Source organism: Talpa occidentalis, unplaced genomic scaffold (genome assembly GCF_014898055.3).
Source record: "Talpa occidentalis isolate TD23 unplaced genomic scaffold, MPIMG_talOcc4v2.1 talOcc4.4, whole genome shotgun sequence".
In the NCBI taxonomy this organism is placed as follows: Eukaryota; Metazoa; Chordata; class Mammalia; order Eulipotyphla; family Talpidae; genus Talpa; species Talpa occidentalis.
Window position 1 is genome coordinate 41,932,034 of NW_023604295.1, and position 27,977 is coordinate 41,960,010.

Sequence of the window (27,977 nt, forward strand, 5' to 3'; positions counted from 1 at the left end):
GAGGTCAGTTTTCCAGGTACCGACTTTTCTTATCTCAGTTGGTTATTTTGAGGGAAAGAAGGGGTGCTTTTTTTTTTTTTTTTTTTTTTTTTTTTCAGTTCTCGTGATGTTCATCCTATTTTCTCTTTTGTTTGTTTTTATGTTACGTTGTCCATTTCAGGAGCAATTATGTTTGCCTCTCCACATTTTAGAAGAGAAAGGTTTGAGCCAGGTTGCAGTGACGGTCCAGGCCCTCCTGGAACTTGCCCCACCCAAGCAACAGCAGCACCAATTATCTGCTGTTTGATGACTCCCAGGACCATGGGCGTTGCCTGGCCAAAACAAGGAACAGGACAATGTGATTGTTGCTGCCCACCACTGATTAAACAAAGCTCTTATGTGTTCTTAAGAGGGACTGTTTCCATGATTCCTAACAGGAATATTTTGCTTCATTTCTCCATTTTAGGGGACATTATATCCATTTCCATTGAATTGTTTATGAAGACACGGTTGGTTTTTGCAAATGAACTTTCATTCTGTCATTGAGAACACAACACCAAAGCCTAAGCTGGCTGTGCTTTGCTAGGAGTAGGTTTTTTTCACATAAGAGAAAGAATATCTTCTTAGCAAGATATTTAGCTCATTTAAAGTTACAGATATGCTATGATCTTTCCTGTTTTCAAGACTCTATAGAGTCCACTGGTTTTTAAATTTGATTGTTCATTAGAAAATCCCGGAGCATTTGTTCAAATACAGGTTCTCATTCAACAGGCCCAGGGCAAGACCTGGGAATCTGCATTTGTAACAGACACACAGGTGTTTCATGAAGTAGACACTACTGTTTCAAGATTGATAATTGTATGATTTGGGGGAGTAATGACCCCATTTTGTTTTTCAGCCACATTAAAAATCAAAAGTTCCTTATGACTACATGAGCTGTTATATACAAGGCAAAACAAAAATAATATAGAGGGCCTAGAGTTTTCATGGTTAATCAATGAAACAGTCACTGTTATGTTTAAGGCCAGTGTTTTTGGCCTCCCCAACTCTAGTCCATCACCACTTCCTCTTCTTTTTGCAGAGGATAATTCTCTGTATCATCCTGCTATTACCTAAACATTTTACACAAACACTCCACATAAAGCTTCTAGATTTTTAGGCTGGTGGCTTGTGCTACTCAGCATCTTTGCCTTGACTTTTGAGCTCTCCATTCCTCCCGCCCCCACGCTGCTCCCAAGACAGCTAGACCTGCAGATGCCTTCTAGTCATGGCAGACACACTTCCAGCTCCCCAACAATGTAATGGAAGACATGAAAATGAAGCAAAAGAAATAAAGGAGAATAAAGAAAAAAAGTTTCTTACACTTTTTCAGGTAACTGCCAATCTCCATTGCTGTGTAAAGCACTTGTGGCATCGTAAAAATAGCTGGTTGTCTTTTCATCTAGTTCATACAGCTCCACCACTAGTGCCTTATATACTCAATTGTGGTTGAAGTGAAAGGGCACAAGGGCTCATGCAACACAGACCCAGGAGCCTTTATTCCATTTTAAGACACTTGAGTCTTTCTTCCCCTACTTTTGAAATTTTAATTTTCAGTGATAAATTTTGGTATTTGCTGCCCATGGTAAACCAAGTAAATACAGAAAATGAAATATGTAGATTTTTTTTCTCTTAACTGTTCTGGATTTTCTTTACCCATGCATGCATAGGAGCATACTGTTCTATCATGTACATGCAGCAACTAAATTTCACTTTGGATAAAATGATGTTGAGGTGCTGATCAAAATGTTTTCTCTTTGTTCTCACAGGTTAATAAGTTCATCAGAACATTACCACTTTGTCCACATTGAAATTTATATAATATAAAACATGAGAGCTCAAAGCCCAATCCTTCAAAATTCTCAGAGAACATAAATGTATTTTAAGTGCTTAGAGCCAGACCCCATTAGATTTACAGTTCCAAACTCACTCATCATATGACTTGTTTAGAATTTAGCTGTGTGTATTTTTCAACTATAGGTATTTTTTCTTCTCATCAACATCAAACCACAGTATAATCTCCAAATTAGAGTCTCACTTGAAGTTAAGCAAAGGACAGGATTGTTAGCCATATTATGCAAGGAATAATTCCACAAGACCTAAAAGTGCCACATGTGCAACATTTACAATTCATTTTCCTGTAGGAATAAATGAAAATTTCAATGTATTTCACATTTTACACACAGCATGAAATTTTATTATTGTGTCCTTATCAAGCTAATTTAAATATATATTTGAATTGCTAGAAAAAATTGTGTATAGTTTTGGTTGGTAATATAAGAGAAATACCAGTATATTGAATTTTTTTATGTTGAGATGCAAAAACAAATTGTGTTTTTGTTGGATTTTTGTATTCAGTGTTTGTATGCACCTATATTTTTAAAAAACTGGAAAGAAAATTTCAGTTTAACATGTAGACTTGTTAGATTCCAAGATAAGATGAAGGTGACTTTGTAATAATTCCACCTGACCATTTATGAGTTTCCTCCTGAAGCAGTGACTTTCCCAGTGCTGAAGTGCCCCCCACCAACCAGACACCTGCCAACTACTGATACTTTAAATCAGCAGGTTTCCCCTCTTTCAAACTCATATCTGCTTAGCACTCCAAACCAATTTTCTTTAATAATAAATGTGTCTAGAAATAACTCATGGTATAAAAGGAGAACTTAGTATTTGGCTACAACAGAATAGAAGGCTTAGGGGTGTGTCACTTTTCTTAATAGCCTTTTAAAAATACAGCCTTATAACTAATCAACAAGTCTTTCTCTTACTTGCTACAGCCCAGCAGCAACTAATGATGTGTGCTGGTGAGTGTGATGAACTTTTAAAGACTAAGCACTTAAATGGTTATAGAAATGAAGGAAAACGTGGATATTTAGAAACCTTTTTCTTTACATACATATTGCAGTGAGATGTTTAACAGCAGATTTCATCTTTCAGAAAATTGTTGTAAACATGTAATTAGTAAAAGATTTTGTAAAGCATTGTCTCATATTTGTATGTAAATATAATGCATAAGTTCTAAGTATAAATATCAATATCATGTATGTTATTTTAAATTGCCTGTATGCCACCTTACACATTGACATTAAAATAAAAGCCAACACTTCAATAACATGAAATAAAGTCTGATTTGAAAATGCTCATAGCATGGGTTTCCTGGCAAATTGAAAGGATATGTAATTCCCTCACAGAACATCAGTAGAAACTAGGTCCTCATAATAAACCCCTGAGATAGAAATATACTTTTTTAAGGAATTCCTGTTTCCCAGAAAAAGCACTAATGCAGCTTATAATAAGTATTCCTTGCCACCACGTTCCCCAGTAAAAACATTACAATGAGAAATCTAAATAGCAAGCAGAAACTAACCTTTATTAAAATTTTACTGTGTGAGAATTATGCTGGACATTTTATAAACGTTATCTTGTAATATCTCCTTGATGATTTCACTTTTGCTCATAAGAATTTTTCACTATAGATGAATAAAATCAGAGACATAACGGGATTTACTGAAGTTTTATTTTATCACTGCAACTAAGCCCACGGACAACTTTCCAAAGAAAGACCACGTGGATTCTTCACAAGGCTCTTAGTAATATTCCCCCAGCAAAATTTTCCAAAATAAGAAGAAGCCCTAAATCAGTGGCATAATCCTAATTCAGGACGTGAAAAACAGGCAAGGCGAAATAACCAGGCCTCACCTGGGAATGTCCAAATAAGAAACACTGATTAGTTATCTGTGCTGATAAAATATGTTTCTTACTCTCTTCTCATCTCCAGAATGCCAGGGGTAAAGACAGAAGATAATTGGGTCTCTACTTCTTGCCTCTCCGCTTGTCCTTGGCTTTGCCTTTGCCTTTACCTTTTGAATCCTTGCCATTTTCTTTGTCCTTCTTAGGCAATTTGAAAGCACCAATTTCCCTCCGTACCATAGTGCCTCGCCACCAGGCCTGGAGCTAGAAGAGAAGGGAGAAGTGAATACAACTTAGTGTGTCTGACATGCTGCATTCTTTATACAGGTGGGGATTGGTTTTTGATAAAGTAACTTATCTGAAGAATGTCTGGAGACATGAAATTGACCAAGCGTCTATTTGCAGAGCAATGTTCCCCTATTATGTAGGCCCAGAGCTTGAGCCATGGACTCTAGAATAAGGTTCTCAAGAAGTAAAAATAAAGGAATATGATTAAACCAAACCTTTCCTTTTTACTCAGAAACCTCCCTTGTACTGCTGCCCTTTATGATCATCCAAGTTCCCTGTGTCTAATATCCATTTAATCCAAAAAAGATGTTAGTTACCTAGACCACCTAGCAAAAGTAAACCCTCAGTTTAAAATGTGCAGATAATCTAGGTGATTTCAATAGGCTTTCTGGTGTATACAGTATCTTCAATGATTGATTAAAGGATCTCTTTCTATCAAAAAAGAATGTAGATTGCTCCCTTGAATATCTTAGACACAACTTCTGAGATATAGTCTGGGCTGCTTTATAATCAGACCAAACAAAAGTAAAAATAAAAACCATCATAATATCAATAGATGAAAAGAAAACATAAGATCCAGCATATATTTAGGATAAAACTACTAAAAAAGATGGGAACAAAAGCAACCTTTTGCAACATAATAAGGACCATAATATATGGTCCACATATCATATGGTCCACATAATATATGGTCCACATATCATATGGCTCACCATATGATTTTATTTTTTTTTTTTTTATTTATTTATTTGTTTGTTTGTTTGTTTTGTTTATACGTGCACTGGGTACAGTCAGAAGCGTGGGAGGGCGAGAGAATTCACCAGAGCCAGAGCGGGGAGCAGAGCAGGCAGAAGGACCGAAGTACACTGCTGAGGGGAGCAGCGGGCGGCAGGAGAGGTCTGCGCGCCATGTGGGACCCTCCTCCGGTGGCCGGGGAGCAGCTGGGGATCGAACCGCTGCGCTGCAGAGGTCGCCGGCAGCTTCGCAACCCAGCGCTCAACCGCTGCGCCACCGGGGAGGCCCTCACCATATGATTTTAACTTAATGTTAAAAGATTGAAAGCTTTCCCTTTAAGATCAGGAACAAGACAAGGATGCCCACTATCACCACTTCTATTAAATTTAGTATAGAGGTTCTGCCTACAGCAATCAGACTAATAACAGGAAATAAAGAGAATCCAGGAAACAGATTATGGAAATGAGGAATCCCAGAGGAAGAGTGAGAGCAAGAGGAGGGAGCACATGCACTGAAGTGGTGGGCCATTTGTGCTTTAGTTGTGGCTGCACAATGGTAATAACACTTGAAGGGTGTGGGGGGAGTTCTATATTCTCAAAATACAGACACTGAGGTAAACCAACATTACCTCAACTAACAACAATAAAAAAGGAATCCAGGTTGGAAAATAAAAAGTAAAACTGTCATTACTATATACAGAAAACCCTGCTGATTCTACCAAAATAATTAGAAATAATACATGAGTACAGCAAAGTGGCAGGTTACAAAACAACACAAAAATTTGTTGCATTTTTATATACAAAAACTGAAGAAGAAAAAGAAATTAAGAATACAATTCTAGGGACCTACCTGGTGGCACAAGGGGTTAAAACACAACCTATGAAGCTGACCGCAGGCACCGCAGCACAAGTTCAATCCCCGGCCAAGGAGCAACCCACATGGCACAGCAGAGCTCCCCTGGCTCACCCACTGCTCCCCTCAGCAGTGTATTTCGGTCAGTCTGCCTGTTCTGTTCCCCACTCTGTCTCTGGTGAATCCTCTCACCCCACACACACCTCTGAACTGTAAACCCGTTATTGCATGCATAAATAAATAAATCTTAAAAAAAAATAATACAATTCTATTCACAATTGTGTCAAAAAGAATCAAATATCTAGGAATTAATGAGGTGAGGCAAGGACTTACACAATGAAAACAAGCCATTATTAAGGGATTTTGATCATAACATAAGGAGATGGATAGACATTACAGGCTTATGGAATAGGAGAATCAATAGTCACAATGACTATTCTACTGAAAGAAATGTATAAATTTAATGCAATCCCCATCAAAATATCAACAATATTCTTTAAAGAAAATGAACAAAATAATTGAGGTCTATATGGAACCATAAAAAACCTTGAATAGCAAAAGTCATCCTGAGAAAAAAGGACAGAAATGGAAGCATCACACTATCTGACTTTGTATTATAAAGCACCAGTAATTAAAACAGTATCATATTAGAATAAAAATAAATGCATGGATCAATGTAACACAATTGAAAGTCCAGAAACAAATCCATATATGTATATATATATAAAACAATACTTAATTCATGAAAATTAACTTCCACCTCTGAAAACAACTCTTACCAGAACCTAGTAGATAAACTGGACTGACTTATAAAAAGGATTTTAAGAAGTAGTAGGATATTGGGCCTCCCTGGTGGTGCAGGCAGTTGATGCTGCACTGTAAGCTGTGTGCAGCCTTTGTGGGTAGGTTCGATCCCCGCTGGCCGGGGAGAAACCCACTTGGCGCAGCAGAGCTCTCTTGTCTCGCCCGCTGCTCTCCTCAGTGTATTTCATCAGTCTGCCTGTTCTGTTCCCCACTCTGTCTCTGGTGAATCCTCTCACCCTCCCACACATTTGGCCTGTACCTTGGTTCTTGTATAAATAAATAAATCTTCAAAAAAAATTAAGAAGTAGTAGGATATTAAAAAGAATTCCTTCAAGAATTACTTTGCTTATTAAATTTGACCTCTGGGCACAAGTTCTTGGTTTTGCTTCCACTGCTGACCACCTCTTTTCCCCTCCATGTTAAGAGTTGGGGGCATGAATTTTTCTTTGTTTACTGTCTTTCCATACCATGGACTATACTGGCAAATTTCCAGTATTAGCAAAAGACCATGCTTCTTCACAGATCTCCTGTTCTGTGTTTGATAATAAAAGAGATACTTAGCAATCCTCAGTACCAGTCAGCTGTGGCATTAAAGGAGCCCCGTGATGCTAGTTAAGACTTTCCACCTTAGGCCTCCCTGGTGGCACAAGGGGTTAAGATGCAACCTATGAAGTTATTCGCAGCCACTGCAGCACGAGTTCAATCCCCACGAGGGAACGACCCACATGGCGCAGCAGACCTCTCCTGACTCACCCACTGCTCCCCTCAGCAGTGTATTTCAGTCAGTCCTACTGTTCTGTTCCCTGCTCTGTCTCTGGTGAATCCTCTCACCCCCCACACCTCTGGCTTGACCCCAGTTCTTTTATGCATAAATAAATAAATCTTAAAAAAAAAGACTTTCTACCTTTATGATGCTCTTTAATTCCAACTCATCCTGATCTATCTTCTTCCTGAGCTTCTCCTTTTCAATGCGATCTTCAATGATGACCTGTTCATACTCCCTTATCTGCAAAAGTAGGCAATCATTTGTTACAGTACTCTCTTGACTATGTTTTAACCCAGCCAGCACTGAACTTTTAATATAAAATTTTAAAATAAACCAAAGAAAAAAACTTACTAGATTCCTATATTGTAAAATGTACATATTAATTTTATAATTGTTCCCCAACTTTTTTCAGTTTGAATGACTCAAATTTTCTTTGAAATCATTCATAAAAATTAAATACTAATGTAATTTGAAATAAATAATGGAATTTTTTAAACTGACAGAATATATATACAAGTAATAGCCATCTTTTTAATTTTTTTAAAGATTTATTTATTGGGGGCCTCCCTGGTGGCACAAGGGGTTAAGCGTCAGCACTATGAAGCAATCCACAGCTACTGCAGCACGAGTTCAATCCCTGGCCAGGGAGGTGATCCATATGGCACAGCAGACCTCTCCTGCCTCCCCTGCTGCTCCCCTGAGCAGTGTATTCCAGTAGAACTGCCTGTTCTGCTCCCCACTCTGCCTCTGATGAATCTCTCACCCCCCCATACCTCTGGCCTATACCCCAGCTCTTGTATGCATAAACAAATAAATCTTTAAAAATTTATTTTAAAAATAAAGATTTATTTAGGGCCTCCCCGGTGGCGCAGCGGTTGAGCACTGGGTTGCGAAGCTGCCCACGGCCTCTGTGGCGCCGGTTCGATCCCCGGTTGCTCCCCGGCCACCAGAGGAGGGTCCCACATGGCGCGCAGACCTCTCCTGCCGCCCACTGCTCCCCTCAGCAGTGTACTTCGGTCCTTCTGCCTGCTCTGCTCCCCGCTCTGGCTCTGGTGAATTCTCTCACCCTCCCGCGCTTCTTACTGTACCCAGTGCATGTATAAACAAAACAAACAAGTAAATAAAAATCATAAATAAATAAAAATACATAAAAAAAATAAATAAATAAAGATTTATTTATGCCTATGGGAACTAGGGTGTAGGCCAGAGGTGTGGTGGAAGGTGGGGGTAGGGGAATGTTGATTCACTAGAGACAGAGTGGGGAGCAGAACAGGCAAATCAACTGAAATACACTGCTGAGGGGAGCAGTGGGGCAGACAGGAGAGGTCTGCTGAGCCTGGTGGGTTAGCTCCCTGGCCAGGGATCTAACTTGTGCTGCAGTGGCTGCTGATTGTTTCATAGTGCTGATAATTAACCCCTGCACCACCAGGGAGGCCCAATATCCATCTTTTTAAAAAAGAAATTGAGAAGTTGGGCCTCCCCAGTGGTGCAGCGGTTGAGCGCTGGATTGAGAAGCTGCCCGCAGCCTCTGCAGCGCCGGTTCAATCCCTGACTGCTCCCGGCCACTGGAGGAGGGTCCCACATGGCGTGCAGACCTCTCCTGCCGCCCGCTGCTCCCCTCAGCAGTGTACTTCGGTCCTTCTGCCTGCTCTACTCCCTGCTCTGGCTCTGGTGAATTCTCTCACCCTCCCACGCTTCTGACTGTACCCAGTGCTTGTATAAATAAATAAATAAATCTTTAAAAAAAAAAAAAAAAAAAGAAATTGAGAAGTTGTATACTTATTCAATGAACCAGTTTCTGTAGTATAGTGATTCTCACATTTGCATGTCATTTACTCAATAATGAAATCAATCAGATTTTTTCAGAAAACACAAAGTGTTTTCAGAACTCATAGAGTGTAAATAATAATAGTATATATCTCAAGAGATTCTTGTGAAATACTATATAAGTATCTACAACAAAGTAAGCACTATAATATAAAAGTGTTAGCTGTTGCTATTTTCTCTATCATCTAATATTGTCATCATCATCATTTTAAAAGGGCCCCATATTGGGATATTGGGGTCAAAATAAGGGGGTTGCAATTGTATGGGGAATAAAAAATAAAATTTATTAAAAAAAAAAGAGAAAAAAGAAAAGGGCCCCATTGATTTACAAGCACAGCTCCACACTGTGACGAAAAATAGCATTACTCAGTTATTGTAGCTTAGCTACTACCCACTCCTCAGTTCTCAACCTTATATGGCTGAGACTCTTCTTCCTTACCATCTTTGCAAGGTCTTGAAGGTGTGATAAGTCAATAGCCTTAGCAGTTTTGAGAGCATTTAGTTCATTCTGTTTCATTTCTGTATCCTTATCAAATTTCTCCATCCAGAACTCTAACTTCTCTTCAAGTTTCTATTTGGAAAGAACATTAAAATATCTTTCCACCAGACATAAAACAATATCTACTGTATGAAATCATTTATATATAAGGTTCAAAAACAAGCAAAACTTTTCTATAATAATAGAAGTCAGAATCTTATTGGGGGAGGGTTGATTTATTGATTGGTAGTGGTGACTGGGGGAGTCTTCTGGAATACTGCAACTGTTCCCTATAGCTTTTTCTGGTCAGTGGCTACAGGGGTATATATGCATAAATATTCATCAAACCGTATACTAACTAAAACCATTTCAGTCATGTAATTCATATAAGGAAAAAAATTAGTAAATACACACATGGAAAATGGTCACTCCTATTAGTAAGCAAAAAATGGAAAGCAAAAACTCATTAAATTATCAGAATTTTTAAAAATATCTACAATGATGGGCCTCCCCGGTGGCGCAGTGGTTGAGCGCTGGGTTGCGAAGCTGCCCGCGGCCTCTGCGGCGCCAGTTCAATCCCCAGCTGCTCCCCGGCCACCGAAGGAGGGTCCCACATGGCGCGCAGACCTCTCCTGCCGCCCGCTGCTCCCCTCAGCAGTGTACTTCGGTCCTTCTGCCTGCTCTGCTCTCTGCTCTGGCTCTGGTGAATTCTCTCACCCTCCCACACTTCTGACTGTACCCAGTGCATGTATAAACCAAAAACAAACAAACAAACAAATAACTAAATAAAACATGCCTCTATAAAAAAAAAAATCTACAATGACGAGTGCTGTGAAGGATTAACAAAGTTATTGCCTTCATGCATGGTGGATGGCGGTACAAATCGGAAAGTGTTAGCAATATTTGTGCAGAGTCACAAAATACTATTCTCTCTGACATCATCATCTCACACTTGAGATTTACTTTTAGTAAATAGTTGCAATGAAGAAAAATGGTTATTTTGGCAAAGTTTTCATTACTACATTACTTACAAATATGAAATTTTGGAATTAACCTAAGTATGCAAAGTAAACTGAGGCATAAAACTACATATCTTCTAAGAATCAAAGTGTTATACAAGTACTTTATTTAATGAAGAGTGTATTAACACAAAAAAGTTTTTAAAAGTTGAAGAAACATGGCATTTTTAGAAAGATGTAATTTGAAAAGAAAGAGGTATTATCTGTTTAAGTTAGAGTCACTATTATGTATATCTGGGGTTCAGGTCCATTTTAAACCTGCTAATGAACAGGAATTAGGAATATGAGATAAGAAAGAACATAATTTCTCCCTAAGGTAGCCACGTTAGTGGTGCCCATCCATTTACCGTTTATGTGTTCCTAATAAATTAATAAGAATAAAGCCAACCCCAAAAAGAGAGAAAATATAATTAGCAATTTAAAAAAATCTACACTCAACTGAGAATATTATTTTTATGATTTAAAAATTCAGTAAATTTTATTTAAAAATTATGACTACGGAGAAGTATATGAAGAAAACAGTTTCTTATATAATGCTAAACCATGAAAACAGAAGATAAAATTTTACCTATACTCAAATTACAGCTTTATAAATATTCAGATGAATAACTTGGACAGACAACATGGTCAACACCTCATTCATTAGACTAGTAGAATTACGGTTAATTTTTCTTTCCTTAAAAAAATTTTTTTACAGTCCTTGGCATTTTGTAAGTGGAACAAAAGCATCAAGACAAAAGAATTCTGGTGACGCACCTGCTGCTCCTTTTTAAGGAACATTTCAATCTCTGTATGAGTCCGATTCTCTTCTTCAATTTTCAACCTTAGTTTCTATAAAAACAATAAACCAGTATCAGAAGACCTCTCCGTAGTGTTGGAAAGGAGAGATTCTCAAAATTAGAGGGGCAGCCATGACCGCAGCACAGGCTTCCTTCACAGTTAGGATCCCAAGAATTCCACATAATTGCTCCAGGGCAGCAATTCAGTTCCCTCCAACCAAGTCTTGTTCACAAACATTGCTAAGCCAAGTGTTTGGCATTGGGCTAGATACACGCAAGGGCCTATAATGATACCTGTAAAGTGATGCCAAGTCAAGGAGAGAACAGTGTCTCAAGAGCACAAGGTTCTGAGGCTTAGAAAAGGAAAGTCCGGAGAGCATTAAAAGTTTGTTGTAATAGTCCTAAACCACACCTGACAGTAAGCTGTCAAATCAGCTGGGGACTCCCAGCAAGGAGTCTTCTTGCACACTGATGTTCATCCACTGTTCTTGCAGCCATTTAGCCTTCTTCCTCTAGGAAAAAGGCTGCCTCTTGTTTCTTTCGCTTCATATTTTTCACTTTGACTTCTCATCTCTACCAATTTAAGTATGAATGGAGTCCAACTGTTTAGATTTTGTATTTCTTTTTTTTTAGGATTTATTTATTTATGCATACAAGAGCTGGGATGCAGGCCAGAGGTGTGGGGGTGGAAGAGGGGTGATGAGAGGATATACCAGGGACAGAGTGGGGAGCAGAAGAGGTGGATTGACTGAAATACACTGCTGAGGGGAGCAGCGGGTGAGACAGGAGAGGTCTGCTGCACCATGTGAGTCACCTCCCTGGTAAGGATCTAACTCAGTGCTGACACTTAACCCTTGCACCACCAGGAAGTCCCCTAGATTTTGTATTTCTTAATGGATGGGTAAAAGATACCAGTTGGGAGAGGAAAGCAGCAGCAAAAACCTGCAGTTCCTAAGTATTTTATTTTACCCTCTTCCTATAATTACCAGGAGAAATGACAGAAGGTTTTCATAAAATAAGATTAAAGATAAAAGGAACTTGGGGAAAAAGTACAACCCATTTTCAAGATCCTTATAAGAGAAACAGGAGATCTAGGCCACAACCTGTCAGAATCTCTCCTTGCAAATACTCAAGTCCTCATTCGGTTTTATTTTTAACTTCAAAAGAGAAAGAGAAAGGAAAAATCAGGGAAAATCTCCCTCACCCTCTTCCTGTTAGCTGAAACATTATCAGGAATGACAGTTTATACACAATCTATCTGGTTCATTCCTCAAGTAGTAGTGATTACCTCAGCCTCCTCCAGTAATTGTTCTTCTGTTTTGTTACATTTTTTCTGGGTCTGGGAAACCTGCAGCTCAGTGTTAATCTTCATGTAGCAATTTTCCATGTTGGTTTTTGCTTTCATTTCTTGTAACTGATCCTTGAGGTGAGCAATATACTCATTCTGATTCTGTAAAAGGTAAGGCAGGGTCCCTAAATTAAAAATACAATCCACCTCCATTCAGCTGTCAGTGGCTTATCTTTTCTATTTTTGCCTCATTACAGAGACTGGATCTATTTTACTATCACATTATGGAAAATTCAGCCACTAACATAGAATAAATGAAAGTGAAAGATATGTAGTGCTAAGAATCAGAGTTGTGAGATTCTGTCCCAAACACTCTATCTAGGTAGTCCAACACAAATTTCCCATTACTATCCACACAAGAGTTCCCATCACTATCTCATTTTGGTAGAAAGCACTGGTCTCAATGATCAAGCCCCATCAGCTGTATGAACTTCCCACCAATTCAGTTAAACTCTCCAAGTCTTACCTTCTATAAAATAGAAAATTTGATAACTATCCTGCTTGAAAGTTCAGCAAGTGGATTATAAGGATTAAGAATATGTGCAAAAAAATTCCTTGCAAGTTACAAAGTGCTTGACAGTTTTGAGACCTCAATATTCATTTAAAAGATATTTATTCAGTACCAGGCCTTGAACTGGATAGTAGGTAAATAGTGGGTATCTAAGAAGACATGCCCTAAGTAGTCATTGCCCTCAGAACCATCCAGTGGGAGTGATGTAGTTAAAAGGAAACCATACACTTGAAAATTTTTAAGATGGTAAATTTCATGTTATCTGTATTTTACCACATTTTAAAAAATTATTAAAAAAAGAATAATGGCCTGAAAATATACAAGTTTTATAAAAGACACAAATTTACATATTTAAGAACCCCAGTAAGACCCAAACAGTGTAAGCATAAAGAAAACCACACTAAGCAAAGAAAAGCCAAACTACTGAAAACTGAAAGGTAAAAATAAAATTCCAAATGCAAACACATTATATACAGAACAATAATTTGAATGGCCAATATCTTCTTAAAATAAATAATGAGGGCAGAAGATAGTGGATAGCCTTAAAACACTGAAAAACAAAATCTGTGAACCCAAAATTCTAAACACAGTAAAAATACCTTTCAAAAATAAAAACATTTCAGGGCAAAAGAAAACTTAAGAGGACTTCTCTGCAACAAACATGAACAAGAAACAATAAAGGAATTTTTCTAGGCTGATAGAAAATTACACCAGCGGAAAATTTATTGATAAATATTTGGGTAAGTATATGACAATTATTTTCTTGTTAATTCTTAAAAACACATGCAGTTATTTTTTGTCATGAACTGTGCTAAGTGTGCATTAAATGTAATATATATTATAGACAGAAGATAAAGAACAGTGGCAGAAGGGGAATTAGGATTTCAACATATTACTTTGTGGAGAGTAGGGGGACCACAAATATTCAGTCCATAGCAACAACAAAAAGCCTTGTCACTAAAAGGCATCTCTAAGTACTGCTTACTTCTCAGGATTTTTAGAAACCACGTACTTAACTAGAATCTTGAGATTGTAAATGCCAAAACAATCTATATATTATGTACTTCCCATTTATAGATTATAAGGAAAAGACTAAAAAGATGCACTACAGAAATAAATTAGATATAAAGCTAGGTCCTAATGACCACAAAAGCTCATTAAATCCATTTTGTACTTGAAACAATACCATTGAAACAATTGACATTATTAAACCTAACAAGATTTGTAATGTGCTTAATGTCTAATCTAGAACTATAGTAGGAACCTGAAATGCAAGAAACTGCCTGAAGGAGGCCTGTAGGGAAGGAGTGAAGGGTAAGGTTGGATAAGATGGAATCCAGAGAAAAGGGATCTCCTAGAATTCTAATCTGGACAAACTTGTACATCTCAGACCAATTCCCTCTATATTTCCAGTAATAAAGGCAGCCCAGGAGGAATAACACTTTTTTTTATAATAAATTTTATTTTTATATTCCCCATACAATTGCAACCCCCTTCTTTTGACCCCAATCCCTCCTCTCCCGCCCTCTACCCCCCATAGTGTGTCTCTGGTTCATAGTTTTTTGTTGATTTTGATTTTCACTTTCTTATAGTTCTTCATTTAGGAGGAATAACACTTTTTCAGATAGAACTTTTATTTGCTTAAGAAAGATGACTTCTCTATAGCTATTCTAGATCAATAATTTTTGGTACTGCCTCGGTAATTCTTACCTGTATTTCAACTTGCCATTCTCTTTTGACATTATGATGCTGTTTTTGAAGAGATTTTATCTGTTTTTTTCCATTTTCTTCCCTAAAAGAAATAAGAGTACTTTGTGTTTGAAGCAGTACTTCTCAAACTTCAAAATTCTGTGCCAGGAATTACCTGGGTATTAAAAGGTGGTGCTAATAGTGCCAGCCAGTGGAACACAGTATCAGGAACCCTTAAAAAAAAATAGTGTGGGGCCTCCTTGGTGGCGCAAGGGTTAAGTCTCAGCACTATGAAACAATTAGCAGCCACTGCAGCACAAGTTCGATCCCCAGCCAGGTAGCTGAACCACATGGTGCAGCAGACCTCTTCTGTCTCGCCTGCTCTCCCCTCAGCAGTGTATTTCAGTAGATCTGCCTGTTCTGCTCCCCACTCTTTCTCTGGTGAATCCTCTTCCCCCCCACCTCTTGCCCCTCACACCTCTGGCCTACATCCCAGCTCTTGAATGCAAAAATAAATAAATCTTTAAGAAAAAAAATACTGTGGTTTGTTTTAGTACACTGGAGGAGGATTTTCTGGCTTATCAGTATTGTATCTAAAATTGCTGCTGAAACATGGATGGAGCTGGAAGAGATTATGTTAAGAAAAACAAAGGCCCTCCTGGTGGCACAAGGGGTTAGGACCCAGCCTATGGGTCTATCCACAGCCACTGCAGCACAAGTTCTATCCCTGGCCATCCAGTGAGCATCCCACATGGCGCAGCAGACCTCTACGGGCTCGCCCGCCGCTCCCCTCAGCAGTGCACTTTGGTCAGTCTGCCTGTTCTGTTCCCCACTCTGTCTCTGGTGAATCCTCTCACCCCCCACACCTCTGGCCTGTACCCCAGCTCTTGTTTGCATAAATAAATAAATCTTTAAAAAAAAAAAAGAGTAAGAAGAAAAAAGATAAATATCAGATGGTTTCACTTATATGCAGAATATAGAGAAACCACACAAAAAGTCAGGAAAAAAGATACTTGCAAGCTGACCATATCTGAGGCATACAGCAAGGGAAGGGGAGGGAGAGGGAGAAGGGTTAAAAAGGGGAGGAAAGAGCACAAGGGACTGTGGTGATACATGCCAGAGTGATATGGTGGAGAGAACTACAAAGCGAAATTTTAGAAAATACTAAAAAGTTAAAAGACTTTTTGAAAAAACACCCATGTTGTCAACACATTGGTATTATTTCCTTCAGTTCATATTGCCTACACATATACCCATGCTAGTTTTATTACATAGCTATAGTATACTTTTTCTACTTAAAATTGTTCTTTTTCTACTTAAAATTGTGACATAATTATTTCCCACATATCATTACAACTAGATAAACAGTACTTTTAATAGTTTCATATCATCCAGTAAACTATAGACTCTCTCTTCCATTCTGTAATTCTATAAATAGAATAGAATAATAGCAGATTATTAGAATAATAATAGAATTACTCTGTTGTAGAATAACAGATTCAGACATTTGTTAATGTGTATTTACATAAAAAGATAAACACTGATGCACTATTTGCTGTAGCAAAAATTGCAAACAATGTAAATATTCAAACTCAGGGAATGTTTAAATGCATTATAGAATTATACATATTTGATAGTGAATATTATAAAGTTAAAATTAGGTATATATATTTTATTTTTGTAAATGACTTTTCAAAAAGTTGTGCCCATTCATATCCCACCAGCAATGTTCACAGAATAGCAGTTATTATTGTTATGAGACACTTACAATGTGCCAGTACTTTAAGTACTTTACATGAATTTATCTAATCTTTGTAATAACACTAGCATATAATTTATTATCAATATTAAAGTGCAAAGGAAGAGAAAATGTCAAGGAAAAACCAAAAAAAAAAAATACGCAGACAAGATAATTACTTATTCTGACGACTCAAGTTCTACATAAAGAGAATTTTATCTTGGGGCCTCGCCGGTGGCGCAGCGGTTGAGCGCTGGGTTGCGAAGCTGCCTACAGCCTCTGCAGCGCCGGTTCAATTCCCGGCTGCTCCCTGGTCCCTCTGCCTGCTCTGCCTCTGGCTCTAGTGAATTCTCTCCTGTACCCAGTGCTTGTATAAATAAACAAAATCTTTAAAAAAAAAAGTATGCCTATGTTTTTAAAAAAAAGAGTGAATTTTATCTTGGTCTCAAAGCATTTTTATTGTGTTGAATTTCTTTTTTTTTTTTTTAAAGATTTATTTTATTTATGCATACAAGAGCTGAGGTATAGGCCAGAGATGCAGGGGGTGAGAGGATTCACCAGAGACAGAGTGGGGAATAGAACAGGCAGACTAAATGAAATACACTGCTGAGGAGATGTCTGCTGTACCATGTGGATATCTCTCTGGCCTGCAGGGGGTCAAACTCATGCTGCAGGGGCTGTGGATAGCTTCACAGTGCTGTGCTTAACCCCTTGTGCCACCAGGGAGGCCCCCTGTGTTGAATTTCTTAAAGCATAAAAATCTTTGGACATGCCTTTTATTATCACTTGTTATTATCTCAGGATATTAATCAGTGAACTCAGTATTGAGAAAGATTAGAACAGGAAGATTATTCTTGATATAGTTTAAAACAGATAACTGAGGTCCATAAATCTGAGTTATTGTCCCAGCAGAAGAGGTATAGAACCCCTGTTTCTGACATGTAGTTCTTCCTTGGTAGACATAAATTTGATTTATTATAAATCAAAGACTTCTGGTAATACAACAAAATAAACTTAATATTACTCTGACCTGGCAATGATATCATAGAAATGCATTTTTTTCTCCCTTTCTTCATTCAAAGCATTCAGGAGATTGGTGAAAGTGCCTGTATCTTGCAACTCTTCCATAGTATCTATAATCACTTCACTGAAAAATTCCCTGTAAGGAGAAACAAAAAAAAGAAGTTAGTAAGATATATGTTTTTAAGTTCAGCAAGACCTAAGGAAGTCACAGAAGTTAAGACCTGGAAGGACTATCATAACTAAGTTAGAATTGCCCCTGGAATGCAAGAGCAATTCAGTATTAAAGAATAATCTAGGGCCTCCCTGGTGGCGCAGCGGTTGAGCGCTGGGTTGTGAAGCTGCCCGCGGCCTCTGCGGCGCTGGTTCGATTCCCGGCTGCTCCCTGGCCACTGGAGGAGGGTCCCACATGGCGCGCAGACCTCTCCTGCTGCCCACTGCTCCCCTCAGCAGTGTACTTCGGTCCTTCTGCCTGCTCTGCTCCCCGCTCTGGCTCTGGTGAATTCTCTCGCCCTCCCGCGCTTCTGACTGTACCCAGTGCATGTATAAACAAAACAAACAAACAACCAAACAAATAAATAAATAAAACATGCCTCTATTAAAAAAAAAAAGAATAATCTATTAATAGAATTTTATTTATTTTTTTAAAGATTTATTTATTTATGTATATAAGAGCTGGGGTACAGGCCAGAGATGTGGGGGGGAGGTGAGAGGATCCACCAGAGACAGAGTGGGGAGCAGAACAAGCAGACTGACTGATACACAGTGCTGAGGGGAGCAGTGGGCGAAACAGGAGAGGTCTGCTGCACCACGCCGGAATCTCCCTGTCGGGCCAGGGATTGAACTTGTGCTACAGAGGCTTCTGATTGCTTCACAGTGCAGTGCTTAACCCCTTGCACCACCAGGGTGGCCCCTATTAATAGAATTTTAATACACAAATAAAGGCAAATACACATTTAATAAAGTAAAAAGGAAAAAAATCATATGGCAATCACAATAGATGCAAAAAAGTATTTGGGGCCTCCCTCGTGGCGCAAGGCATTAATCTCAGCACTATCAAGCTATCAGCAGCCACTGCAGCACGAGTTCCAACCCCAAGTTCTATCCCCAGCCAGGTAGCTACCCCAAATGGCACAGCAGACCTGTTCTTTCTCCTCAGCCTCTCCTGTCTAGCCCACTGCTCCCCTCAGCAGTGTATTTCAGTCAATCTGCTTGTTCTGCTCCCCACTCTGTCTCTGGTGGATCCTCACATTGCCACCCCCCCATCTCTGGCCTACACCCCAGCTTTTGTATGAATAAATAAATAAATAAATAAATCTTTTTTAAAAAAAAGCATTTGGAAAAATTCAATATTCACTCACCACTGAAAAACAAACAATAGGGCCTCCCTAGTTGCGCAGAGATTAAAGTCTCAGTGCTATCAAGATATTGCCAGCCACTGCAGCATGAATTCCATCTCCAGCCAGGGAGCTAACCCACCAGGTTCAGCAGACCTCTTCTGTCTCACCCCTGCTCTCCTGCAGTGTATTTCAGTAGCTCCACCTCTTATGCTCCCCATTCTGTCTCTAGTGAATTCTCTCTCACACACACACCCCCAGCACCTCTGGCCTACACCCCAGTTCTTGTATGCATAAATAAAATATATCTTTAAGAAAAATAAATAAAAACAGACAACAAAAACTCCTTGCAAACTAGAAATAAAAGAGAAGTTCTTTAACTTGAAAACATTTATGTACTAAGGACTATAACAAACATTGAATGTGCAGTATATTATACATACAACATTTTAAAACTATATGCATTTATTTTAATACAACATATATACATCTAGTAAAAAAAAATTACAATATGCAATATGTACCAAATTCAGAGAGAGTTCATCTTCACTGGAAGAGTGGAGTGGAGATTTGGATCAGAAGTTTCCATTGTATCTGAAGTATTTTATTTAAAAAAAAAATAAAAAGCCCTAAAGCAATTGTGGCAAAATGCTAAGATTTGGTAATTTCATATTTGGACATGCATTATTTCTATTTTCTATATTATTTTATTTTATTTTTATACAATTTTGAAATAGTTCATAATTTTATTTTTTTAGTATTTAAATTTTTTTAAGATTTATTTATTTATGCATACAAGAACTGGGGTACAGGCCAGATGTGTGGGGGGTGAGAGGATTCACCAGAGACAGAGTGGGGAACAGAACAGGTGGATTGACTGAAATACACTGCTGAGGGGAGCAGCGGGCGAGTCAGGAGAGGTCTGCTATGCCATGTGGGTAGCTCCCTGGCCAGCAGGGGATCGAACTCATGCTGCAGTGGCTGTGGTTAGTTTCATAGGTTGCGTCTTAACCCCTTGCACCACCAAGGAGGCCGTTTAAAATTTTTTTAAAGATTTATTTATTCATACAAGAGCTGGTACAGGTTTGTATCAAACACCTGACTGAAGTATTATTTCTAATGCTTGCACTGATATTGAGGGTGCTATCATTATTCTCAATCTTAAAAATTGGAAACAAAAGACTCAATACTTGCCTAAGATCATATAGTCACCATGCTTCTCAATTGTACCACACAGCCACAAAACATCTTCAACTATAATCCTATTACCAGCAATGACTTTGCATATAACCACCAATCAATGAGAAAAGGGAGCAGTTAGCCACTCTTGCACACATTCTTCATCCACCTGTAAATACATTATTACATTTCCAAATATGTTCTTCATTACCTATCAATCTGAATTTTCTTCATTGTCTCCACAGACATTATGGTCTGCCTTACAGGTTTTTGGAAGACAAGATCTTGCATTTTGTTAAACTCCTTTGCAAATAGGCTTCCATTTCTGATTGCTGACAATTGGGATTCTTCTTTAGATATGGATGGACCAGGTAATTTTGTTTTTGAGACCAGTGAAACTTTCTGTAAGTTTTTTCCTTCTAAATCCATTTCTTTGTTTTTCTTCTAAAAACAATAAATGATGCTTTATGTAAGAAACTACAAGTTTATTAACATAATATATTCTAATATGTATCAAAGTTTAAGCAGGTCATTTTTAATCTCAACATTCAATGTTAAATAAAAACAAACCAAAAAAAGGGTTTGGTGGTAGTTATTCATGGGTATTAGTCCAAAATGAAAATAAAGAAAATCTTTACTAAATTATCCAGACTTCTAAGAGTAAAGAAACAATGCTATATGAGGACCTCTGCTTACATTTTCAACTTCATATTCTCCCATTTATACTTTATACCACATGGAAATGACTCTTTTCTTCAGCTACCCCACACTATACGTCCTGCCAGTTTCTTGTTGTCCTGACTTTAGACAACTTTTTTGCTCTCTGTCAAAACCCAACTGTAACTCCTGGTAAATGGTAAGTCTATGAAAGGTAAAGTTCTTTGTGAAGTATCTCCATTAGCAGACATTTATCATATTGTAATTATTTGTATAACTCGCTCCATTAGATTGTAAATTCTATGAGGGAAGGGACAGTATCTTAGGGATCTTGGATCACCACAAATTCTTTTTAGAACGAGATAGGATATTAAATAAATATGGTCACCTTTTTAGTCCCATTGCTTAGAAAAATACCTAGAATATAACAGAGACTGAAATGTTCATTGAACAAATGAATCTTAAATATGAAAAAAGAAAGGAGAGTCATATCAAAAAGCAGAAGTTGAAAAAATAAGAAAAAAAAGCAGAAGTTGATAGTATATTTAGTGGTGTGAGATTTTGAAGATTTTTCAGGGTCCTGTGAGGAAAAACCAAAATAAATTTTTCAGAGCTTAAATATAAAGGGTAGGAATAACAATAGGAACAGCACATATGTAAATTAATGACTTCTATTTAATCTGTGACTAACAGTTTGAGTTATTGAGAGGCCCCATAACATAATGATTGCGCATATGTACACTGAAACCACATTTCCATGTTTGAATCCTGACTCTATCTCTTACTAAAACATATTGACTTTAAGCAATTACTTAACCTCTCTATACTTCCATTTTCCCATTAATAAAAAACAGGATAACAATAGTACCTACCCTCATATAGTTAATATGAGGATTAAATAAATGAATATACTAAAGCATTTAGAATAGTCTACAGAACTGTTATGATTACCAATGTTAGTATAATATCGTTAAAACTCCAACAGAATTTACAAATGATAAAATTATGACCAAGAAATTGAAATGAATTGCTATAGCACACAAGTAAAGTGCAAAGCCAAATGACTCCAAATAATAGCTATTATTATTATTATACTTTAAAAATTGTAAGGGACAATGAAAGCAAAATTTAAATCTCTAATCACAATATAGACTTCTGTTAAGTATTGAAAAAATAAAATCTTTTATCTATGTTATCAATTTTCATTTGTTCTAAAATCAGAAATAAGAATATATTCTTTACATATTATGTAATATATTTTATTACTTAGGAAATCTTTATTTCTATTTATAAATTGTTTCTACTTTATATCTACATGCTAAATCATAAAAATTCGCTTGACTAAGAATTTATAAAAATGTATAAAATTTGGGGGCCTCCCTGATGGCGCAAGGGGTTAAGCACAGCACTATGAAGCAATCTACAGCCTCTGCAGCACTGGTTCAATCCCTGGCCAGCCAGGGAGCAACCCACATGGAGCAGCAGACCTCTCCTGTCTCACCTGCTACTCCCCTTAGCATTGTGCTTTGGTCAATCTACCTGTTCTGTTCCCCACTGTCTCTGGTGAATCCTCTCACCCCCCGCATCTCTGGCCTGTACCCCAGCTCTTATATGCATAAATAAATAAATCTTTAAAAAAATTATAAAATTTGGGCCTCCCTGGTGGTGCATGGGGTTAAGCACAGCACTGTGAAGCTATCCGCAGGCATTGCAGCACGAGTTCAATCCCCAACTAGGAAGCTACCCACATGGTGCAGCAGACCTCGCCTGACTCATCTGCTGCCCCCTCCTGCAGTGTATTTCAGTCAGTCTGCCTGTTCTGTTCCCCACTCTGTCTCTGGTGAATCCTCTCACCCCCCACACCTCTGGCTTATACCCCAGTTCTTGTATACATACACAGATAAATCTTTAAAAAAACTTATAAAATTTTGCTCACTACAAAGCTGACTTTTTAGATAACTCAGTGGTGCTTTGAGGAGGAATCCATAACATCACTAAAAATATAAAGACTGGATATTCAGAAAGGTAGGTTGCAATATATCCAGCAATGACAACAGTCATGTTAGATTAAAGTTATTTTAAGAGGGTCCAGTGAATTTCTTCTCCCTAGTTGTTTTTAGTAACTAAGAAATATGACATAGATGAGACAACTCAGTAATGTGTCTGATTTCCTCAGAGTTGTATGTATATAAAGAATATATTACCTCTAACTATAGATCTTTTTGAACAATATCAATATATTGGAAGAAAAGGATATTATGGGGGCCTCCCCGGTGGTGCAGCGGTAGAGCGCTGGGTTGCGAAGCTGCCCGCGGCCTCTGCGGCGCCGGTTCAATCCCCGGCTGCTCCCCGGCCACCAGAGGAGGGTCCCACATGGCGCGCAGACCTCTCCTGCTGCCCGCTGCTCCCCTCAGCAGTGTACTTGGATCCTTCTGCCTGCTCTGCTCCCTGCTCTGGCTCTGGTGAATTCTCTCACCCTCCCGTGCTTCTGACTGTACCCAGTGCTTGTATAAACAAAACAAACAAACAACCAAACAAACAAACAAAAACAAATAAATAAATAAAACATGCCTCTATTAAAAAAAAAAAAAGGATATTATGAAGGGTAATGTACTTGAGTAATGGCTGTTTTACACCATCAATTCAGAATACTTATCTCAGATAATTAGTGTAGCCCTTCATCTGAGATAAAAGTGCTATTTCCCAGGTTAAAGTTAAAGGCATAAGGAGTATAAATGATGGAGAAGTAAAAGGAAAGCAAAATATAAGTATTGGTGAGTGTATATACCTTGCTGGAGCTTTGTCTTCCTTCATACTGAACTGGCATGATATAGTTTAGAATAGAGAGCTGGACGGTGGTGTCCTCCAGGACTGCAGAGATCCTCAGCACATCCGGAAGGGAGAGTTGTTCTATGATTTCTGGAGTGACTTCTATTTCTGTTTTTTCCTCTACTGCAGAGGGTGGTTCACCTGTCACTGATACTGTTATTTCAGAATGCAAAGCATTTAGAGGAGGAGTTGAGTCTTCAAGCCCATCTCTAAAAAAGAATAAAGAAAAAAATCACAAATACCGGCAGCATATAGACTGGCTCCTGCACAGTCCATATCATCATATACTGGTTGAAGAATAAAAGTAGGAATTTTCATGATTCTGCTAAATACAGCCCAGGACCATTTTGACCAATTAAAGGTAAGCAACTTACTGTTTAATAATGTTATGTGACCTATGCTATTTGGCTTAGTTCCATCAATTTGAACTTCAGCCAAAATTAACTCTTTTCTAGCAAATTAGCAACAGCTTTAGAAGCTTACCAAAAGTGTGATGGCCAGTTTCTAAGGATCCATATGATCCTCATTTTCTCATATTTATGCCTTTTGTAGTTTCCCCGATACCAAACAGGACTAACTTATGTAACCAAATGGATATCATGGGTGATGAAAAACAATGCAGCTTCTCTTACTCTGGTATTTTTCGTCTATGGGTAGCTAGTTGCCTTCTCATAAGCATAACTTAAACTGCCCTGTGGAAGGGTCCATGAGAGTGAGGAACTGTGGCCTCTTCTCAAGATCTAGCATGAAGTTGCCAGAGGGTGGTTTTTGAACAATATCAATATATTGGAAGAAATGAGGTTAACTATAACCCTGGCCAACTTAACCTTGTCAGAGACCCCAAGCTAGAACCATCCACCAGCTAAACTATTCCCAAATTCCTCAGCCATAGAAGCTATGTGAAACAATGTTTATATTTGTTACCAAGCTTTAGAATCATTTGTTTCCAAGCAACATATAAATAATACACAGATATGTAGCATAAAGCAATGCCTTATATTATACATATATAAAATAAATTTAATATATGAATTTTATATAAATAGAATGCAAAAAAGAATACATATCAATAAATGATATAAATTGGAATTTTGAACATACTCTTCCATTCTTCTTTAATTTTGGTAACCTCCTTGGTACATTTATAATCTCACAAAAATATAACAACCTAAAATGGGAAGAAAAACACTGACATTAGAGGGAGCGTTGAATGACATTTAAGTTATTTTTATGCCCTTTCATTAAGAGTATGTAAGAATGACTAGTTGTGTTTTATCTTCTCTTTTTGCTGAGCAGAATAGTTCTAGAGATGAAAGAACCACAGACATAATATGGCGCAGGTCTGTTCAGTTGTCCTAAGCTTAACTGTTGGCAGATAAATGCAACCTTCAAACCTTTTCTTAAGGTTAATAAACGTCCAATATGGCTTTTTTAAAAAAATTGTATTCTGATTTTTGAATGGTAATATATATTTATGTTTCTGTGATTGTCATTACTAAAATATCAAATATGATCAATCCTTTCCCCTGATCTGCCAGAAAATAGAAATATTGCACCTGGGCTTAGAAAACAATTGGAATTGAACTTAGAAAATTCTCCGCCCCACCACCACAAGCCACCATCATGAGCACAAGTCTAGCGCAGCCCATCACGCTGGCTAGAGATGCCAAGTGGTGGGCAGGACCAGCTCAGAGACAATGCAAACAGGTGTGCATGGATTCTGTGGCTGATACCAGCTGCTCCAAAATCCACAAAGTGAAGGACATGGTAGGCAAGGGTGACATGCACATGCTATTGGAGTCAGGCCTGACAGGTTCTGAGGCTGCGCCGAATTTGATGCTGGGCCAGGGATGATATGGGGGTCTACCACCTGATCTTATGGGAATGACTTGCTACTGTTAATAAACCATTTCTAGTATATGTTAAAAAAAAAAAGAAAACAGGGCCTCCCTGGTGGCACATAGTCTCAGCACTATGAAGCTATCCACAGCCACTGCCAGCACGAGTTCAGTCCCTGGCCAGGGAACTAACCTACATGGCGCAGCAGACCTCTCCTGTCTCCCCAGCTGCTCCCCTCAGCAGTGTATTTCAGTCAATCAGCCTGTTCTGTTTCCTCTGTCTCTGGTGAATCCTCTCAACCCCCACACCTCTGGCCTGTACCCCGGTTCTTGTGTACATAAATAAATAAATACCTATTTTTAAAAAAGAAACTATAGCAAAACTTATTATCATGAAAATCAGGATATTACTAATTGCTGTCAAGATGTTATGTCTCCTCAGTAAACCAAAGACCTTTAGGCTGACATAAATCTCAGGATGAGAACATACCATGGAGAGTTTTTCTTTACCTGAATTTATAGTGAATGGTAAGTTTCCAGCATGGATGTTTTTTGTGATTTTTTTTTCCCCACAGCAAAGTGGTCCTGAGAATGATGCAACAACAATTTTATATTAAAAATTCAAGAAACTTTATGTAAACTGACAGAAAGGGTATTCTCAATTTACTTTCTTTTTTCTTTGATATTTATTTATTTATTTATTTATGCATACAAGAACTGGGGTATAAGCCAAAGGTGCAGGGTGCGGGGGTGACAGGATTCACCAGACAGAGTGGGGAGCAGAACAGTCAGATTGACTGAAATACACTGCTGAGGCAGGAGAGGTCTGCTACTCCGTGTGGGTTGCTGCTTGGCAGGCAGGGGATGGAACTCGAGCTGCAGTAGCTGGCAATAGCTTGATAGCGCTGTCTTTAATGCCTGCCCTGCCAGAGAGGTCCTCTATTTCAAGTTTTCTGGTGCAAGGGCAGTCTTAAGAGGAAGTAGTAGCAAGGTGTCAAGGATATTTTGTATTTGCATTGCTTTTTGAGGCTTGGAGCATAAGTAAATGTGCCTCACAAGGTAAAACAAGGTTGTGCTTATGCAGAATCTAGTGCTTTCATGCCATTCTGGCTTTTTATTCCTCAACTTTAGAAACCCAGGAGTCATTCCTGCTTTCTCTTTTACTTTGACATTCCCCCATCACTAATCCTATCAATTTACTCTTATATCCATATCCCCCAACATGCTAGTTCTTTCTGAATTCTGAGCGCAGGAACCACAACAATGAAGTTCATTATTGTATCCTACATTATTGTATCTGCTGCACTCAATAATAAGTATTTGTAAAATTAATAAATTAATGAATAAAGGAATGAAATTCACAGCATTATTCCTCCCAGGAGTACTTACATTTGGAATCCTAGTAGTGGGATTTTTAATACACTTCATAGTGAGGATTCTATTACATTTCTGGGAGAAGATTGGCTGCAGTAGTGGGCTATAAGGTCCCAAAAGTATACTGATATATTTAAGAGAGGATTTGATTTTAACTGAGATACAGATTTCACAAAACTTTGGAATTTTTGTTCTCTTGCATTCCTCATTCATCAGTGAATCAAGTCAGCATTATATTTAAAATATATTCCGAAATCCTGGTCTCAATCACGGCTGTCTACCCACAATAATTTCTCATCAGGATGATTACAATAACTTCCTAACTGATCTCCCTGCTGGTGTCCTTGCTTTCCTTCAGTCTCAAGTAGGTGACCCTGTGAAAATGGATCGGTTCACTCCTCTTACAGAACCGTCAAAATGACTTCCCATCCCAGAGTAAAAGTCCCCTTAACTTTTCTCAATAGAGAAAATTTATCTCCCATCACCTTCTAATGTGTCATATATTTTACATACTTATGTCCTGCTTCCCCTACTAGGATGTTAGTTCCATGAGGATAGAGATTTCTGTTGTTTTGTTTACTTCAGTGGCCTGAACAAAGCTTGGTAAATGGTAGTCATTCAATATACTACTTGTTGAATACATGAACGAATCCATAGGGCAAATCGAATAAATGTGCAATTATCAGGAAATGCAAACCTCTGACGTCCACGAATCTATTTCATTTTCGTCTACGAGTATTTATTTACTACTGGTGGCAGCTGTGCCAGGAGCCACCAGAGTTTGGCAGCTGAACCAGTTACCCCTTCCCCCAAGCAAAACGAAACCAGTAAGATTTTTCTAGGGCAGTCTTCCTCGCCCTAGGGGTCAAAACGAACGATGGGTGCAGAAACTGAAGTAATTTGTTGAAAGAGATAAAGGGAATAGAAGGAAGAAAGATATAAGGAAAAAAATGAAGGACGAACACCCCCTGCTTTCCTGCTCTCAGCCTTTGTCTTTCAATCTAGAGCCCGAACGTCTCTTTTCGCCCTAATCTTGTGTAGAAAGAGGGAAAGACAACCCCTCCCGCGCCCCCGCCGCATGTTGGCAAATCAAATCAGGGTTACCGAGGCAGTGGATAGCCTTCGGGTCTGGCTTCACTGCACCACCTACTGCACCGCAGCATGCAGGAAGCAAGCGGAAGTGTTTCTAGGGCAACGT

The 27,977-nt window shown here is 38.3% G+C and overlaps 2 protein-coding genes across 5 annotated transcripts in view; one reads left to right on the plus strand and one right to left on the minus strand.

The window, feature by feature from the left end:
* LRCH3 (leucine rich repeats and calponin homology domain containing 3) overlaps positions 1 to 3,567 on the plus strand; it is a 95,687-nt gene extending 92,120 nt beyond the window's left edge. Inside the window, exon 21 of one of the 2 annotated variants that reach the window (XM_037525388.2) lies at positions 161 to 3,567. In XM_037525388.2, coding sequence (XP_037381285.1) covers positions 161 to 286 — 126 coding nt within the window. In that variant the 3' untranslated portion in view covers positions 287 to 3,567. The remainder of the gene's footprint in view (positions 1 to 160) is intronic. The other variant, XM_037525390.2, reaches the window with a different exon arrangement.
* Positions 3,404 to 27,960, minus strand: IQCG (IQ motif containing G). 3 transcript variants are annotated; one of them, XM_054700495.1, is made up of 12 exons: positions 27,884 to 27,960; positions 25,916 to 25,990; positions 24,669 to 24,735; positions 23,527 to 23,776; positions 20,293 to 20,525; positions 17,576 to 17,704; positions 14,829 to 14,910; positions 12,548 to 12,709; positions 11,237 to 11,311; positions 9,423 to 9,554; positions 7,295 to 7,396; positions 3,405 to 3,975 (listed from the first exon to the last, which is right to left on the minus strand). In XM_054700495.1, the coding sequence occupies exons 3-12, from the start codon at positions 24,674 to 24,676 to the stop codon at positions 3,835 to 3,837; spliced, it is 1,314 nt and encodes a 437-aa protein (XP_054556470.1). In that variant the 5' UTR covers positions 24,677 to 24,735; positions 25,916 to 25,990; positions 27,884 to 27,960; the 3' UTR covers positions 3,405 to 3,834. The 3 variants fall into 3 exon arrangements, with proteins under 3 accessions (XP_054556471.1, XP_054556470.1, XP_037381290.1); XM_037525393.2 differs by lacking the exon at positions 25,916 to 25,990; XM_054700496.1 differs by lacking the exons at positions 11,237 to 11,311; positions 25,916 to 25,990 and having other exon boundaries at positions 3,404 to 3,975.
* Between the last annotated feature and the right edge of the window lie 17 nt (positions 27,961 to 27,977).

Bases quoted from the DNA above. Each gene is read 5' to 3' on its own strand.
- IQCG (XM_037525393.2), bottom strand. The intron at 14,911-17,575 runs GTCAGAGTAATA...TATTTCTTTTAG, and splicing joins TTCTATGATATCATTGCCAG to GGAAGAAAATGGAAAAAAAC. The intron at 9,555-11,236 runs GTGCGTCACCAG...CTTTCCAAATAG, and splicing joins TCCTTAAAAAGGAGCAGCAG to AAACTTGAAGAGAAGTTAGA.